The 18,017-nt window shown below is 58.2% G+C and overlaps 1 protein-coding gene across 2 annotated transcripts; it reads left to right on the top strand.

Annotated features, from left to right (window-relative positions):
• The first annotated feature begins 32 nt into the window (after positions 1-32).
• On the top strand, positions 33-17,606 carry COPE (coat protein complex I subunit epsilon). 2 transcript variants are annotated; one of them, XM_027084795.1, is made up of 10 exons: positions 33-204; positions 6,333-6,395; positions 8,298-8,398; positions 11,483-11,635; positions 12,828-12,881; positions 13,389-13,470; positions 14,616-14,771; positions 16,044-16,112; positions 17,185-17,259; positions 17,406-17,606. In XM_027084795.1, exons 1-10 carry the CDS (start codon positions 79-81, stop codon positions 17,451-17,453), a joined length of 927 nt encoding a protein of 308 aa, XP_026940596.1. In that variant the 5' UTR covers positions 33-78; the 3' UTR covers positions 17,454-17,606. The 2 variants fall into 2 exon arrangements, with proteins under 2 accessions (XP_026940596.1, XP_026940597.1); XM_027084796.1 differs by lacking the exon at positions 16,044-16,112 and having other exon boundaries at positions 39-204.
• The last annotated feature ends 411 nt before the right edge of the window (positions 17,607-18,017 follow it).

Genomic DNA, 18,017 nt, shown 5'->3' with positions numbered 1-18,017 from the left:
CCCGGCGTGCCCCGCGGTGACTCCCTCCTTCCGGCCGACGTGTCTCTCAGTGGGAGTAGCGGGTGAGCGACCAGCAACATGGCGCCTCCGGCTCCTTGCTCAGCCTCTGGAGGCTCCGGGGAGGTGGACGAGCTGTTCGACGTGAAGAATGCCTTCTACATTGGCAGCTACCAGCAGTGCATCAACGAGGCGCAGCGGGTGAAGGTGCGGCGGCTGCGGGGCTGGGGGACCTTGGGGGCGGAGGCGGAAGACACTTCCTGGTGGCTGCGGGTCGCGCTCTGGTTTTAAAAACCCTCCCTCTTCACCTCGCGCCGTTTCATCCCCGCGCCCCCACCACGCCGCCACATCTCTTCAGAGCGCGGTGAAGAATTATCCTTGTCCTATGACCAAACTCAAAGCAGTAACACTTTAACGGTACTTCTCACTCTGAGCGCTCTCTCAGACTGAGCCTTGGGAGGCATTTGAGTAAGAGAGGGGTTCATACCGCTATAGTAATAATAACAATGGTAATGATACTACGCTACAGTAGTAATCATAAAGACAGCAACAACAATAATAGTTTCCATCTGTTGAGCACACACACTGTGCCGCCATGCCCTCAATACCCGTGAAGTAGGGACTGTTGTTTATCCTCATTTTACAGGTGAGAAAAGGGAGGGTCAAGAGAGAAATGACTTCTCGCTCGTTACCCTGCCCCACTAACCAGGTTATTTCTCCCCAGACTTGCGCATGCATTCATTCACGCATTCCTTATTGAGCATCTGTATGGGCCAGGCAGGATATTAGTGCTGGGGTCAAAGCAGTGACAAAATAGACAAAACTCCCAGCTCTATTGGAAGCCTCAGCTCCCAAGGGAGACAGACAGTAAACAAGTAAATAAACAAGATGTCAGGAGGTGGTGCGACGGAGAGTGGTGGGAGTGAGCCTGGCTGTTTGAGAGCTAGAAAATGTAGCCCTTCAAGGTAGGGCCCAGGCAACCAGGCAGTGAGTGGGTGACAGGAGAGGGGGCAGCAGGGCCCACGAGCAGCACCATTTGGGGAGGCACATGGATGGTACTGTCACTTTGAGAGTGAGCCATTGGAGAATTTTTAAGAGCAGTGAACATGACAGGGTCTTTGCCAGCCCTCATGGTGTAGTGTCCTGAAGAGAGTAAACAAGTAACCAAGGAAGAGAATACACAGTTTTCAGTTTGAGTCGTCTAGGGGAGAGGGGAGATAAAAAAGTGCTGATCAGAAATGGGGGTGGGGGCTGCTTCACGTGGGAGTGGTCAGGTCAGGGCTCTCTGACTGCCATTTTAACCTGTGACCAAACCTTGAGAAGGCTCTAAGCCCATAAGTTGCTGCAAAGGTGCTGAGGCAACAGTGAGCTCCATGTAGTCAAGGCATGAGGGTGGTGTGGCAGGAGTGAGGTGAGCACAGTGGAGGAGATGAAGAAGGAGGTGGGCAGAGTGAGGGGCAGGGCCTGAAGGGCCACAGCAGGGGTTTGGATTTTTTTTTTTTTTTTTTTTTTTTTTTTTTTTGCGGTACGCGGGCCTCTCACCGCTGTGGCCTCTCCCGTTGCAGAGCACAGGCTCCTGACGCGCAGGCTCAGCGGCCATGGCCCACGGGCCCAGCCGCTCCGCGGCACGTGGGATCCTCCCGGACCGGGGCACGAACCCGCGTCCCCTGCATCGGCAGGCGGACTCTCAACCACTGCGCCACCAGGGAAGCCCGGGGTTTGGATTTTATTCTGAAGGTGTGGGAGGCCATCGGAGCGCCACACAAGGGAGTTGCAGACATCTTCCCAGAGGCAGCCAGAGGGTTGGGAGGAATTTGGATTCTGAAGTAAGGAAGGCTTGCTTTCCCTTCTGGCCTTTGGCAGTGAACCCCATGTCCCTGAGTGTCATCTGCATAATGGGAGGTAAAACCTCAAACAGACTTCAGTAAGAGATTAGGAATCGTTGAAATAACATTTGCATGACTGTATTAGTTTTCCATGGCCACTGTGACAAATTACCAAACGACAGCTTAAGTCAGGCAGCACACGTTTATTATCTCGCAGCTTCTGTAAGTCAGAAGTCCAACACCGCTCTCACCAGGCTAAAATCAAGGTGTTGGCCCAGCTGTGTCCTTTTTTGGAGGTTCTGGGGAAGAAGCACCTTCCTAACTTGTTCAAGTTGCTACCTCTTGGAGGCTTCTGGATGCTTCTCTCCAGTCCTCAACCCCGCATATCACCCTTCCATCTCAGAACAAGCCACAGGGTTCTCACTTGGAGTCTCTCGAATTTCCCCTTCTTCATTTCTTTTGTCTAAAAGTCCTCTGCTTTTAAGGGTTTCCGTGATTAGACTGGATCCTCCCAGATAACCCAGCATAGTGTCTCCATTTTTAGGGTCCATAATCTTAATCACACCTGTGAAGTCCCTTTCGTGATATAACGTAAGCTGTTCACAGGCCCCAGGGACTGGTATGGACATCTCTGGGGGACCTTGTCCGTTTGGCGCCATGGTTGTTACATGCCTCCTTGCTGGGGTAGTGTAGACCATGAGAAGATTGAGACAGACCTGGGCTCAGATTCTGTCTCTTCTGTGTTCTCTCTGCAGCCAGGGCTGAGTCACTGCACCTCTCTGAACCTCACTTTCCCCTCCTGTCAAATGGGAACGATGACATTCATCTCAGTAGGGTCCCTGTAAGGTTCAGCGTTATACTCATGATCCACCGTCTGTCTTCTGTTGTGTGTCTGTTCTGCTTACATTACAGCAATGTGTTCTTTCCGTCTTATTGTGTCATAATATGCAAACTTTACCTCCTTGCTGAAGGAATCAGCATGACCTGCTGTATGTAGAGAGTGATAGAAAACAAAGGAAACCAGATCAATACTCTTATTTATTTATTTACTTATTTATTGGCTGTGTTGGGTCTTCGTTGCGGTGCGCGGGCTTCTCATTGCGGTGGCTTCTCTTGTTGCAGAGCACAGGCTCTAGGCGCGCAGGCTTCAGTAGTTGTGGCTCGCGGACTTAGTTGCTCTGCGGCATGTGGGATCTTCCCGGACCAGGGAGTGAACCCCATGTCCCCTGCGTTGGCAGGCGGATTTTTAATCCCCAGGGAAGTCCCAACAGTTTTTTTTTGTGTTTTTTTTTTATATTTATCTTTGGCTGCGTTGGGTCTTCGTTGCTGCACACAGGCTTTCTCTAGTTGCGGCGAGCAGGGGCTACTCTTCGTTGTGGTGCGTGGGCTTCTCATTGTGGTGGCTTCTCTTGTTGAGGAGCACGGGCTCTAAGTGCATGGGCTTCAGTAGTTGTGGCATGTGGGCTCTAGAGTGCAGGCTCAGTAGTTGTGGCTCATGGGCTCTAGAGTGCAGGCTCAGTAGTTGTGGCGCACAGGCTTAGTTGCTCCACAGCATGTGGGATCTTCCCGGACCAGGGCTCGAACCCGTGTCCCCTGCATTGGCAGGCAGGTTCTTGACCACTGCGCCACCAGGGAAGCCCTCAGCAGTCACTCTTGCTGGAGGCACACTGCGGCCAAACCTCTGAGCTGGGGGAGCTACACCCTCTTTAGCAACGTGGTGAAGATGCACCGGCACCAAACCAAGAGGTTCTACCTGACGCGTCCAGAAGAGCGGGAGTCCCGTCCCTGCTGAGCCATTAGACGTGATTTATTTCTGGTCCACAGGCCACCTAAACCTTCTTAGGCAGCCTGGACTGGGTTGAATGGTGTCCCTGAAAAGATATGTTCACCCGGGACCTGTGAATGTGACTTATTTGGAAAAGAGTCTTTGCAGCTGTAATTCAGTGAAGGATCTCTAGACAAGATCAGCTGGGATAGACCCTAAATCCAATGACTGGTGTCCTTCTAAGAGAGAGGCTTGAGGCAGACAGAAAAGATGGAGGCAGAGGTGGGGGTGAGGCAGCCACAAGCCAGGGACTACCTGGAGCCACCAGAAGCCGCATGAGGCAAAGAAGGATCCTCCCAGAGAGCCTATGGAAGGCGCACAGCTCTGCCTGATCTCGGACTTCTGGCCTCCAGAACCATGAGAGAATACGTTTCTGTTTCTTTAAGCACACCCCCCAGCCCAGCTGGTGGTTAGTTATAGCAGCCCCAGCAACCTCAGGCACCACCAGAGGTGGCGCCAGGTAGAACACCTGGTGTGTCTCAGTGCTGGCATCATGACGATGTTTGTTTCCCTACCTGTCAGACATTTCGCAAGTGCCCACAAGATGGCAGGCACTGCACAGGTGTTAGGGATGAAGCAGCTAAGAAAGCCTCCAGGAGCTGACCGTCGAGTGTGGTCAGGGGACACTGATGGCCAGTAAGGGGAGGGAACGTGATCCTCCTTGCCAAACCCCATCACCGACTTCCCTTTACAGTACCCCTTGCTCTCAGGTCTGGCTGCACCTCTGAGCTGTTTGAAGGCAGTTTGAGGCCACCTCGGGGTTGGATGTCGTTGGTGGGCATAAGCCTCCTGGCTTTTCTGGTTTCTGAGCTCCCAGTTGATTCTGATGAGCTGTCAGGACTGGGGACCAGACCACTCACCTGGTGGCATGCATCACAGTCCCTGGTGTTCCCTGGTCTGTACATCTGTCCTTGTTCTTACACCTCCCAGAAGCTCTTCTCTCTTTGGCTGATTGAGAGGGTCCTGAGCGTCTGTGTGTGGGGTCTCGGTGACCCCCCTTGGCAGTCCTGCAGGGTCAGTGGTGGTGCCTGTTTTACAGAGGGGGCAGCTGAGGCTCAGAGTTGCCTCTGGGACCCTGGTCCCCCACAAGGCATCCCACTGTGTCCCTGCTTCAAAGATAGCAACAGCCAACATTTGTCTCTTTTTTTACTGAGGGTGGTATGGGGACCCCAAGTGGGTTGTCCTCACCAGTGACCACCTCCGAGGGTCATTTCAGAGTCACTCATATAGAGGACACCGTGTTCCAAATCATGGCCGGATCCCCAGCCTGGCCACCAAGGCCAGAGCAAGCTGCTGGGACCCGCAGGCAAAGTTGGCCTGAGTCTGGCTGGGGCCAGGAGCCAGGCTTCTTGTTCGCAGTCTCCCTTGGCCTGGGAGGAGGACACGTTCAGCGCCCTCGCCCCCTCAGGCTGGGAAGAAGGCCTGGGGACTAGGAGTCTGGTTCTCAGCCTCGGGGGAGAGCAGTCCTGGCGTGCTCCCACCGGCGGGGCTCCAGAACATTTGTCCCTGTGCTCTGGCAGCTGGACAGGCTGTTCATTCTCTCTGTGCTTTTCCTCAGGCCCTGTGGTTTAGAGGTTGTTGGAGTAGTGACTCCAAGGTGGCCGGGCCCCCTTCCCCCACGTCACTTTCCTCTCCCAGCCCCCAGGTGGCCTGTCCCAGCACCCGCGTGCCCTCTAGGCTGAGTTGCTCTGTGCCACCCCAGGTGCCACAGGGCCCACAGGAAGTCAGCCAGCACCCTGGGGCGTGGTCCAAAGCTGTTCTCCCGAGGAAGGGTCCCTCGCTTGCCCGTAGCCTCGTGGGGGCCTCCCTCGCCATCCCACAGTGAACCCTGTAGGAGGTCACCTCACACCTGCTTCTGGGTTCTGTGTGGTGGCTGGGCTGAGGGAGTGTGGCCCGTGGGCCTCGTCCCCGAGTATAGGGCGGTCCCCAAGGTCTCACCCAGCCTGGCTAGACCCAGACATCGCTATGCTGGGGCAGCCAAGCTGAGCTCTCCCAGAAAGGTCCTCCGAGTGAGGCAGACCTTCATCTCTCCTGTTTGTCACGTTTAAAGAACGTTTTGAAACAAAAGCAGGACAGGAACAAGAGGCATGGAAGTATTCATTACAGAAAGTAAGTCCCTTTCGCACGTCTCTCGCTTGGTCCCATCCCTTCTCCAGTATCCACCATTCGTGTCCGGATAGGAATCCTCCCAGGCCTGTTTGCTAGGCTTGTACAAACTTGGGCATCAGGGCGTTCCCATACCTACCCCCACCCCCACCCCTTGCTGTCCTCGGACCACCCATACTGTTGAGCAGCTTCTGTTTTGATCCACTGCACCCTGGGGTCCTTCCGCCTTGACACAAGCAGCCACGTGTCCAGTGGTCAGAAGCGTGGGCTCTGCCCTGGCCCCTGCTGTGTGGCTGGAGCAGTTTCAGCACTTTTGGTGCCCCCATCCCTCACCTGAATGGATGGCGGTGACGGTCGAACCTCCTTTCCCAGGGAGATGTCAGGGTGGCACAGAATGAGGTGCCCGGCACACCGTATGCCCTCAGTGGAGGCTGCTCTCCTGCTGCCTAAGGTCATAGGCAGCTGAGAGCCAGGGCCAGGACTAGGACCCAGACTCCACTGAGAAAGCTGTCCACTTGTGGCCTCTGAGGGCCTGTTGGGCACGTAGCCCCCAAGAGTTCTGACCTGCTTTTCCACAGCCGTCAAGCCTGGAGAGAGATGTGGAAAGGGATGTCTTCCTGTACAGAGCGTACCTGGCACAGGTGAGTGTGGGCCCTTGACCATGACTGCCAACACCCTGGGGAAGGAGAGTAAGGAACAGAGTGTCGGCAGGGGCGGGGACCACGAGCAGCTGGTGTGGCCACCACAAGAAGGTGGCAGTGTCCCTGAGGCCCTGGAGCACCAGGCCAGAGGGCCAGTGTTGGGATTTCTTGCTTTTCTTTTTATACTTAATCGATAGATTTCACTTGTTCAGTACAGTTCTGGGTTTATAGAATAACTGAGCAGATGGCAAAGAGAATTCCAAATGCCCACCCCCCACACAGGCATTTTCTCTTATTAACATTTCGGGTTGGCAGGGTGCTTTTGTTACAATCCATGCAGTGATATTGATACTGTTATTAGCCAAAACCCACAGTTTAGACACTAGGTTTTTTTCTTTCTTTTATTTGGGGTATAATTGATTTATAATGTTGTGTTAGTTTCAGGTGTACAGCAAAGTGAATATGTTATACAAATACATGTATCCACTTTTTTTTTGGATTCTTTTCCCATATAGGCCATTACAGAGTACTGAGTAGAGTTCCCTGTGTTGTACAGTAGGTCCTTATTAGTTATCTATTTTGTATACAGTAGCATGTATGTGTCAACCCCAATCTTCCAATTTATCCCTCCTCCCAGACCCCTTACCCAACCCTGGTAACCATAAGTTTATTTTCTACATCTGTAATTCTACTTCAGTTTTGTAGGTAAGTTCATTTGTAGTCTTTTTTTAGATTCTACATATAAGCGATATCTTATGATATTTTTCTTTTTCTGACTTACTTCACTCAGTTTGAGAATTTCTAGGTCCATTCACGTTGCTGCAAATGGCATTATTTTGTTCTTTTTATGGCTGAGTAATATTCCATTGTATATATGTACCATGTCTTTTTTATCCATTCTTTTGTTGATGGACATTTAGGTTGCTTCCACAGACACTAGGGTTTTTAAAAAGCAGCATTACCCTGATAATGCAGTAAGACTGCATTCTTCTGTTCTAAAAACAATCTGGACTCTGCAGAGAGGATTGAATTGTGCCCCACCCTGTTCCCACCCCAGACCCACCAGCCTCCCTCCAACCTCGTCCCACAGCCACAGCCATAGACTGCTCTGTTGTGGGTACATGGCTCCACAGATGCCCCCACCTCACGTCAGGCCTCGGGTGACTTCCCAGGTCTGTTTGCATCTTTCCCTCTATGGAGCATTCTGGAGCCTGATGGAACTTCCACCTTGTGGACCAAGCCCCCCTCACCACCCTCCCCCCACCAACCTCCAGGGTGAAGCTGGGGCCCAGACAGTGTGTGTGGTCCCCAGCAGAGTAGGGTGCCCCGGTGCGCCCCAGAATCTCCTTGGATGTGTTCATATATTCGTGTGTGTATATATATCTTTAAAAAAAGAATACATGTCGGTGGCAACGAAAATACTGAAACTACCTAGAAAGAAAGAGTGAAAAATGGGTCCCTGATTCCAGTTCCCCTCCCTGCAGTGACCTCCCTGCTGGGTGTCTGTCGGTGGGGTGCATGTTCTGCTCAATAGAAGCCAGTGCCCAGACCCCCTGCCCCTGGTGACCACCGCACCCCACCCCCAGAGCTGGCGGGGCCCTCATCCCGTCACTTCACCACCAGGGGCTGAACAGTGAGCTGCCAGGGTCTCCGGCTAGAGCAGTGGGCAGCGTGGCACGACTAACGAGTGATGCTGTGCTGGCTTCCACAGCGCACTCCAGCGGGGATGGCACCCGTGGGCTGAGGGGGTCCCTGGGAGTGGTGGGCACCGGCCCCTGGTATTGGGGCTCCACCAGGGCAGTGCTAGAGCCAAGAAGCCCTTGTATGTTCCTGGGGTCTGAGAACATATAAACCCCACGGGGAGTTCGGGCGGAGCTGACAGCCTGCTTGTCTTGCCCACAGAGGAAGTACGGCGTGGTCCTGGATGAGATCAAGCCCTCCTCGGCTCCAGAGCTCCAGGCCGTGCGCATGTTTGCTGAGTACCTGGCTAGCGACAGCCGGCGGTGAGGTTGGGTGGGGGGCAGGCCTGGGGCACGGTGGATGGGCCTGGCTGGGCAGAGGATGTCTAGTTGGCATCCCTCCTCTGCCCTCTCACCTCTCTGAGCTTCAGTTTCCCTCACTTGCTCAGTGGGAGGCTGTGATGGACCCTGTTTCAAAGGGGGCGGGGGGCTGGGGATCAGAGATGAGGACTTGTGTACAGATACCTAGGGACTGTGAGGGCCTCATTCTTGCCAGGAGGACCTCCCCTGGTACATAAGGGTGGGGACCCTGCAGCCAGTCTTCAGCCATTGCTGCTCGCCCACTGTGCAGGGGAGGGAATGGCAGCCACACCACGCATCGTTCATCTCCGCCCAGATGGAGGGTGGGAGGGGATAGCAAGTCTTCACCCTGAGCTGGGTGTGTCCACCTGTGCCACAGACCAGCAGTCATCAAACTCCCTCAGGCGATGGCCAGGAGAGGTGGGGTGGTCCGGGCTATGGGGACCTGGAAGTGCTGAGCATCCCAGGACCAGGCCCGCCTGTTACCTGCTGCTCCGTTGGGGTCTGAGACAGCTCACAGTCCAGCCCTGCTGGCCTCAGGTGGTTCCTGCACAGGCAGGTGCATGGGCTGTTCCTTGCTGGCTGGGATGCTCGCCCAGGTGCACGTGAACTCGGCCTCTGCAGGTGGGGGCCGTGTGGCCCTGCCTCACCTGTGCGTGGAGCACCAGCCTGACGCAGCAGGCCCCGTGGCCCCTCTGCACCTCGGTTTCCCCCGCCCCTCGGAATGGGCTGGTCTTGAGGCCTCCTGGGATTTCGGAGGTAAAACACTCCCCAGAGGGCGGCTGGGATGGAAGGCTGGGGCAGCACAGCCCACGACAGTGAGCCACTCTCTTCTGTGAGCCGATTCCCGCCTACCTGTCCCAGCCCCAGGGCCCTTCCACCACCCAGGCCGCCCCTCACAGCACTGTGACACCTCACAGAGGGGCCCTCCCCCCGATCTCTGCCCTGTGGAACTTAATAGACCAGGATGTGGTCATGACCTTGTTGACAGTACGCTTTCCTCGGAGGCTGCTGCCGCCATCTGTGAGTCCCAAGTGTGGGTACGACTGTCTGCTGTGACCCCCACCTCTGCTCCTTCCTCGTGGAGGGCAGCGCCCTGTGCTCCACCTTCTGTGATCAGGCTCCTTCGTCCACAGACACTTGAAGGATTTACTCAGAGAGGCTTAAGCAGTGGCAGCTGAATGGGGACTCCCAAAAGACATGTCCATGTCCTGACGCCCAGAACCTGTGAACCTGACCTCATTGGAAATGGGGGTCTTTGCAGATGTAAGTGGTTAAGGATCTTGAGATCATCTTGCATATAAGGTGGGCCCTAAATCCGGTGACTGGTATCTTCATAAGAGATGGAAGAGAAGACACAGATGCGGAGGCTGCGTGAAGATGGAAGCAGAGATTGGGGTGAAAGAGACACAAGCCAAGGACTGCTGCAGCTCCAGGAGAAAGGACCAGGACCGATCTTCCCTTGGAGGAAGGAACCAATCCCGCCAGCACTTTGGTTTTAGACTGCTGGCCTCCAGAACTGGGAGAGAATAAACTCCTGTTGTTTTGATCCCCTCCCTGGTTTGTGGTCTCTGTGACAGCAACCCCAGGACACTAAGACAGGCAGCCTCCTGAGGCCATCCCTTCACCCTCTCTGTGCACGTCTCTAGCTGGGGTGACAAACCCCATTCTCCTTTCGGAAGGGGAAGGAGCCCCAGGGCTGCCGTGAGCACTACAGAAAAGAACCCGCAGGAAGCCCACGGCGTGGAGCAGGTGCTCGGGAAAGCAGAGCGGCTCTTGGTGCATCCATCCTGGCAGTACAAACCACCACCCCATACAGACTGCCCAGCGAGCAGGTGGTGGAGAAAGTGCTGGAGCCCGTAAGGGTAACCACAACGTGTTCCAGGAACAACGTACAGCACTGAGGTTACAAGGACAAGAGCAGGCACCGTGTTCACAGCCTGTGTGCCAGGAACCAGGCAGGAAGCTTTGGGACGTGGCCTTGGGGCTCCTCACGCCAACCCTGTGTGATCCCTGTGCACAGCCCTTCTGTGCAGAGCGGGGAAGAGACTCAGATTTGAAGTCATTTGTCCGTCAGGCACTCTCTGGTGGGCGCAGAGGGAGTAATAGGCACATCCCTGCCCTCCAGGGGCTCTCAGGTACACAGGCACTTGGCCACCAGCCCCCAGCAACCCGCATGAAACGTATGCGCTTGTGTGTCCCAAGCCAGAGCATTTGTCCAGCAGTAACACAGGGCCGGGCCCTTGCCTCCCTTCTCTCATTAACCACTCAGCAGCCCTTTGAAACAAGGAGTTGCAGCTCCTCGTTTCAGTTAGGCAGACCGAGGCTCTGGTGTCCTGTGGCGGGTGAGGGCGTCCGGCTGGTCCTCGGGCAAGCCTGAACTCCAGCCTGCTGCCGGCTCCGAGCCCCCAGTCGCGCATGACGTCCACTTGCTGGGAGCAGCCTGCACACCAAGCTCGGGAACCGGGGGGCAGCCACCCTGTCAGTGGGGTGTCGTCCTGCACAGCCGCCCTCAGGACCCAGGCCTGACGCTGACCGAGGTAGATCAGGACCCTCTGCTGAGACCACTGGCCTCCTCGGGAAGTTGGTGACGTCGCCAGTGTGAGGTTCACCTGTGTGGCCTCATGTGCCTGTGGAGGTGTCCCCATTGAGCTAGCCTGTCCCTGTGCATGTGGGGCGGCGTGGACACCTCAGCCCCCGAGCACTGAGGGCCAGGGGAGCTCGAGACCTGGATGGTCGTTTATGCTGCTTTGTGGGCAGAGCCAGGCATGGCCCTTCCTGCCCCACACTCCCCATTGGGCCTGGAGCACCCAACCCCGCTTCTCCTGGCCTTGGTCTCCGTGTTTATGTGAGGGGTGAGGAGTGCCTGGTGGGGAGGTGGCGAGACTGGCACCTAGTGGGGCTTGGCAGAGACAGCTGGGCCTATCCTGCCCTCCGCTGCTTTGTGCCCCAGGGGGCCTGACTCGCCCTCTCAGGGCCGGTTGGTTCCTAGCGGGGAGAGGCCGCCTCCCGCCCCTGCCTCGGGCTCTGAGCAGCTGCATCTCGCAGGGATGGGATCGTGGCCGAGCTGGACCGGGAGATGAGCCGGACCGTGGACGTGACCAACACCACCTTCCTGCTCATGGCTGCCTCCATCTACTTCCACAACCAGAACCCCGATGCAGCCCTGCGCACCCTGCATCAAGGGGATAGCCTGGAGTGGTGAGTGGCTGTCCTGCACTGGGGGAACGGCCAGTGTGAGTGGCTCCTCTGGTGTCCAGGCAGCTCAGGGCCTCATCAGCCATCGTCATAGGAACGGCAAGGGGGGCTGCTCTGAAAGAGAGGGGCTGGGATGGGGCATGGGCCTCCCATTTAGGCTGCAGCTCTTGTTCTCCGTCCAGGAGACACACTTTTCCGCATGGCTGGGCCATTGCTCTGAGGACACATCACCCGGGGCTGAAACGCTCTGTTCCCAGGAGCAGAGCAGAAAGCACCTTTGTCTCTGCCTGAGATTTCTGCACCCTCCCTTCTCCCATGAAGCCTTGTGTTTCTCTGCCTTGGGCCCTGGATTTCCATGTCCTCCCTGGGCCCCACGGACCCTCCTCTGAGACCGGCCCTCAGGGCACTCCGGGCCTGGGCACTGGAGCGCCCTGCAGCCTGCTGTCGGCTCCACCCCCACCCCAGGAGGTGGCTCTGGGCTGTGCTGTGTCCGGCTCCCTGCAGCCAGGACTCCAGCCCTGCAGGGTGCAGCCATTCTCCCCCACGAGCGCTCTGGTTTCTGCCTTCCCTTGGTTAGTTGGTCACCACGTGTTCCTTCATATCCGTTTATGTCCCACCTGATCCAGAGAAGGGTTTGCAATAGGCATGTTACACGGCTGGTGAGGCAGTGCACCCCACGAATGTTTCTCATGGGGTGCTGGGTCACGTTCTGGCGGGAAAACTCGGGAACAAGTGGCCACATCAGTGATCGGTGGTCACAGCTGTCTGGGCTCGAGGCGAGGGGCTGTGGGTGTGGGCGCTGAAAGCACGGAGCAGGTGTTCCCCTGCAGCACTTCATCTGGGACTCTGGAAAGGAGACGGGGGTACAGATGGGATGGCCAGCCACGGGGCGGGCAGGGAGCGGGCCACAGGCCTGGGGACCCCATGGGAGCTCCCGGCCCAAGCACACTCAGCAGAGACAGGTGGGAGTGCAGGGCCTGGGAAGCGATGGGGTGCTCAGCCCAGCGAGCAGCGCCCAGGTCTGAGTTTGGCCCAGCTGGGCTGACAGTCAGCCTCAGTGTTCCCCTCTGTAAGACGGGGTTGGTGGCCTGAGCACTCAAGGGGAGGTTTCTGGAAGGTGGTGCTTACACAGAGTGAGCTCCTGGTGGAGGATAAAGTGGGGTGGGAGTTCACTGACTGCCCGCCCTTCCCACAGCATGGCCATGACGGTGCAGATCCTGCTGAAGCTAGACCGCCTGGACCTCGCCCGGTAAGCCCCTCCCCACCGGGGATTCTGGGCTGTGGCCTGTGCATGGGGGGAGGGTATCTTAGCAACAGCCAGGCCATGTTGGGACCCTGTGTTCTCCAGCAGCCAGGCCGCTGTCTTCAAGGGTGCACGCGGCATGGGGACCACCCAGAGCCCTCCCCCTGGCTCTGATTATCAGTGACACGAGTGTTTCTCCATTTATTTCATTCTAGTCCATTGGGGTGACTGCACTATTGTTTACCTGCTCGTCCCTGCAGGGTGTTGCCTGGGACAAGGGGCGTCACTGTCTGTGCCTCAGTTTCCTTCTGTGAGGCAGGCAGTGGGGCCCATCTTGCAGGGTTGGGGTGGGCTTTGCAAGCACGCAGAGGCATGTGCAGCCGTGGATGGGGGGTGGCCAGGCCGGGGCCTGAGGTCCTGGGGCCTCGTGAGCAAGGAACTCGGGCTGGGGTGGGGCACAGTGACTGGCCACTCAGCTACCGGGCACCTCCCGCCTCTCTCCTCTAACCCCAGGAAGGAGCTGAAGAAAATGCAGGACCAGGACGAGGACGCCACCCTCACCCAGCTGGCCACCGCCTGGGTCAGCCTGGCTGTGGTGAGTACCCAGCTTGTGTGCGGGCATGAGAGACAGGAGTATCCGGGAACCAGGAGGTGGCGGCGACGCCCTGTGCGCAGCGCTGGCTGCTCCTGTGGGGAGGGTGCAGGTGGGGTTCCACAGACGCGCTGGACCTCCTGCTTTCTTGGGGGCTAGTCCCCTGGAGGAGCCCCAGCACATTTTCCCCCTCTCTCGGGCTTGACCCCTTCTGGCTCCTTGCAGCCGAGAGGCTTGGCCAGAGCCAGAGTGAACAAACTGGGGGTTTATGGAACCGGACTCGGCGTACCTCTGCCTGCACGTACCCCCTCCCGCCCCCCAGCCCGGGTGCACGGAGCCAGCCAGCTGGCAGCGCACCCTCCTCTGGGGCTGGCCCTGCTCTTGGCTGCCATCAGCTTGCTCTCGGGGCTCCCAGCACAGGGTTGGTGCCCGTATGCCCCTCACGCTTTCCCCCCGGGGCCCCCCCCCCCCCCCCCGTGCCTGGGCACCCCTCTCCTGGCAGCAGCCCCATTTCTGGATTTGGCCATTTGGCTCCTTCCTCTGAGTCGCTCCTTTGTACGGGCCTTTTAAATGGTGCTCCTCGTATGTGTGCATCTGCACATCCTTTCGCAGGGCGGAGGCCTCACCCCACAGTATCCATTCAGTTTATTGGGACAAACCCGAACAGCTCTCTCCCATAGCCTAGCAGTCTTTCACAAGCACATCTTGGTCTCAGGTTCCCCTGCAGGTGTGGCGCTGTGTCTTTACCAGGCGGACAGAACCTTCTTATTCAGAATTCGGGCGGTCGGGGTCACGGCTGCTGGAGCAGAGGCCACCCCGATGGGCCATGTGTCCCAGTGGTCCCAGCTCAGACCTTGACCCAGCTGCCCATGCACTGATTCTCCCTCTTGAAGCCGAGGCTTTCGAGTCTATAAACGTAGGGCTTGGGGAGCCGGGTTTGAGGGGGTCTGCGTACCGCTTCGGCCCCTTCACAGCACTAGCTGCACAAGGGTCTCTTCGGGGAAGGGGGCGGTGTCCAAAGACTGCCTGCCGTGGGCCGGCTGCACTGGGATTGTCTCCACAAAGTGCTGGGATCCCTCCAGGAGGGAGCAGGCAGGGTAGGGCCGGGCAGCAGGGTGACAAAGCGGTGATGCCAACTGTCCCCACAGGGTGGTGAGAAGCTGCAGGACGCCTACTACATCTTCCAGGAGATGGCTGACAAGTGTTCGTCCACCCTGCTGCTGCTCAGTGGGCAGGCAGCCTGCCACATGGCCCAGGGCCGGTGGGAGGCCGCGGAGGGCGTGCTGCAGGAGGCTCTGGACAAGGTATGGGCAGGCGCAGCCCCAGCCCAGAAACAGGTGTGCCACAGACCCCATGGCCTGCCTTGTGGCCATGTGGGGATTTTAATGCCATATCAGTTAAAACTCAGGATTGCAAGCGACAATCCTGATTCTAACTTCTCTTGGAAATGCGAGGATCCCGTCAGCCTGGGCCCCCGTCGGCCTGAGCTGAGCAGACCCACGCTCTGTCTCCTCTTCACTGACACCTTGGCTACCTGGCCAGGGGCCTTTCGTGGTGATCCCTCACCTGGGTCTGTGCTTGGGAGAGACAGCTCCCGTTTGCTGCCGAGGGGAGAGCAGGCTGCCGACGGGATGTGTCACCTCTGCCCATCCTTGTCGAGCAGAGGGCCTGGAGCGCTGCACTCAGGGCTGCCGCAGTTGTCTTCTCACGGCTGCCATCTGAAACGTTGTTTGATATAATGAGACACTGACACCAGTGGGAAGCTTTCTCCATGCTCATCTCTGCGAGGGGCCGAGCTATCGTCAGGTTGTTGGCCGAGTGGGGCCAGGCTGAGGGGAGTCAGTCGGGTGCTCCTGCTGGCTGGTGTCGTCAGGCTGCCCGTGTGGAGTTGCCTCGCCTACCAGAGCGCCCCGTGCTGGTGGGGAGAATGCGGGTCTCTGCAAAGAAGGGCAGCATGGGGTGGAGCCAAATCTGTGCAGGAGGCTTGGGTCCCTGCAGCCCCTCGAGCCTGTGGCGCCCTGCATCCTGAGCGGCACGTCCCTGCCTTGCCCCAGCCAGGGGCTCTGGCTGGGGTTCCTGGCCAAGGCAGCGGCCGAGCTGATTCCCAGAGTTCCCTGTGCCTCAGAGCCCAATATGGGCGGGTGGGGTGAGGTCACCCCCTTGGAGTTTCTGGTAATTTCCCGCAGCTTCCTGCCAATGCCCCTGGGGAGCAGGCAGGGCGGGAGGGGTCTGTCCCACGGTCTCAGGCTTCATTGCAGCAGGAGGAGCAGCTAGCTGGGCTGTGATAGGTTGAGGCCGCCTTGGTCTGGACTCCATTACTTTGAGATTTGTGATAAAAACGCCCCTCCCAAATTGCGACAAGCAAGGGGGCTCTGTGTCAGACTGGTCTGCACGTGAAGCAACACGCTCACTGGGAAAGCAGCCGGTGTGGGGAGGCAGAAGGGAGGGCCCTGAGGTCACTGTCTTGTGGAGCGGCCAGTGGTGGGGGCGTGCTGGGTCTTGCAATCCCAGCCCTGCTTGAGATGGGGGCCTGGAGGAGCTGACCCTGCCTGTCTGGTGTCCCCTTGTGTTGCCAGGACAGCGGCCACCCTGAGACCCTGATCAACCTCATCGTCCTGTCCCAGCACCTGGGCAAGCCTCCCGAGGTAGGACCCTCCCCACCCTCAGCCAGGTGCAGAGTGTTTTCCGGCCCTCACGGTGCCAGCCTGGGGTGGGCAGGGGTCTCTGGTGTGGCCCCGGCTCTAGAGGGAGCTTGGGGCCTCAGGGTCTGACCTTCAAGATTGGCCTGGCCTTGGGGCAAAAACCTGTTCCCCACGAGTGGGTGCAGCTGAGATCGGCCCCGGGAAGCTGGCATTGCAAGTACTCTCCCAGGGTCCCCATCCTGGTCGGGGCTGCAGGTCAGCTGCTCTGTGGGTCCTACAGACAAGTGGGCTGAGGCTCAGGGCTCCCAGGCTGGGAGTCAGCCTGTGCCACCTCAGGATTGGGGGCGGACACCAGGACAGAGAAACAGGGCTCCGGGGAGCAATCCTGCTGAGCCTACCTTGTCTGAGGGCGGGGAGGAGGACGCTGGGGCACTGCCCCATTCAGGTGTCTTGCCCAGCCGGCCAGGGGCCTGCCTCAGGGCTTCATGATGGTCTGTCACCAGTTTCTCGAAGAAGAGCCCCCCAGACAGCCTCAGGGCTGGGGTGGTGCAGGACAGATAGGACCACTCTCCCACTCACCGCAGAGACATCCCCAGACTATCAGTTTTGGAGAAACAGAGCCAGACAGACGCCCCTAGCCCCACATGGTCAGGGCTGAGCCTGGCGGGTAGGGCAAGGCTGGGAGCGAGGGCCCACCTCTGAGGTGTCTCCATACGACGTGCCCAGAACAAATCCATCTCCTTTCCCAGCCCCGTGCTCCCTGACCTGCCTTCCACTCCTGGCCTCCTGCCTCTCCCAGGGCCTGGGTCCCTGCCCAGCCCGCATCCCTGAACCTGGTGCATGCTTCGCGCATGTACCAAGTGCAGGCTCTGTGCCAGGTGGTGCTCCCCACCCGCCAGGGTCCTCTCGAATTCAGCATGGTTCCGGGGCGGCAGGTTGTGATGGAGAAAATGTGGGGAAACCAGGGCTCTTGCCTGGACCTGGCCAGGTGGCCCTTGTCTCACCCCACCCCCTACCCTGCAGGCCAGAGCCACCATGGCGTCCCCACGTTTAGCTAACCTTGCCTCCCCCACAGGTGACAAACCGCTACCTGTCGCAGCTGAAGGACGCCCACAGGTCCCACCCCTTCATCAAGGAGTACCAGGCCAAGGTGAGCTTGTGCAGGCGGCCCGTCTCTGAGCCCTAGACCCCCGAGGCTCTGCCAGGCAAAGCGCAGAACTTGGGGCCTGGCTCACAAGTTCTCCCCTTTCTCTGCCCACCCCCATCCCCCTTCCCCGCCCCCTATTCACGTTGAAGGAAAACGACTTTGACCGGCTGGTGCTGCACTACGCCCCCAGCGCCTGAGACCGGCCCCAGACGCGTTTCTGGAGCTGTGGGGATACAAGGCCAGGGCTGTGCTGCCCTCTCCACCGGGCACTTGCCGTTTGGCCAGAAGCAGAGGCTGGAAGCCCAGTCCAGTCCCCCCTTTTGTCAATAAATGTCTCCACTCCAGGTATCCCCACCGGATCCATGTTTGCTCTAGCCATTTTGAGGGGAGCATGTGGGAACCAAGGCTCAGATGGGAGGGGCCTGGGCACCATCACCCAGGGCTGTTGCTGGGAGGGGGCCCCGGTGACCAGGGTCTGTGAGCAGCAGCTGTACAGACTCCCCTGCCCTCAAACAGCCACCTCATGTTGCTGAGCTGCAGGCGGCACAGCCGTGTCCCCCAAGCCCAGTTGGCTCCAAGGAAACTGCAGCACAGAGAAGTCACAGCCATCACAAGGGGCCCCAGGATTTGAACGCAGGACCCCTGGGTGGTCTGCAGGTGGTGAGGGTGCCAGAGCACTCAGGTTCAGCCAAGTGGGGAGGGTGTGTACCGGGTCCTCACAGGAGCGAACATCAGCCGCCCAGACCCCTGCTCCCTGCTGC

The sequence above is a fragment of the Aethalodelphis obliquidens genome, unplaced genomic scaffold, assembly GCF_003676395.1.
Source record: "Aethalodelphis obliquidens isolate GAN/ISIS:26980383/991018 unplaced genomic scaffold, ASM367639v1 scaffold53, whole genome shotgun sequence".
Lineage (NCBI taxonomy): Eukaryota > Metazoa > Chordata > Mammalia > Artiodactyla > Delphinidae > Aethalodelphis > Aethalodelphis obliquidens.
Note: the sequence above shows the minus strand (reverse complement) of the source record. Positions and strands in the feature narration are given on the sequence as shown.

Excerpts from the sequence above, each read along its gene's own strand:
- COPE (XM_027084795.1), top strand. The coding sequence starts at position 79 with ATGGCGCCTCCGGCTCCTTGCTCAGCCTCTGGAGGCTCCGGGGAGGTG. Across the intron at positions 6,396-8,297 it reads ACAGAGCGTACCTGGCACAG|AGGAAGTACGGCGTGGTCCT; the intron begins GTGAGTGTGGGC and ends TCTTGCCCACAG. Across the intron at positions 11,636-12,827 it reads CAAGGGGATAGCCTGGAGTG|CATGGCCATGACGGTGCAGA; the intron begins GTGAGTGGCTGT and ends CCCTTCCCACAG.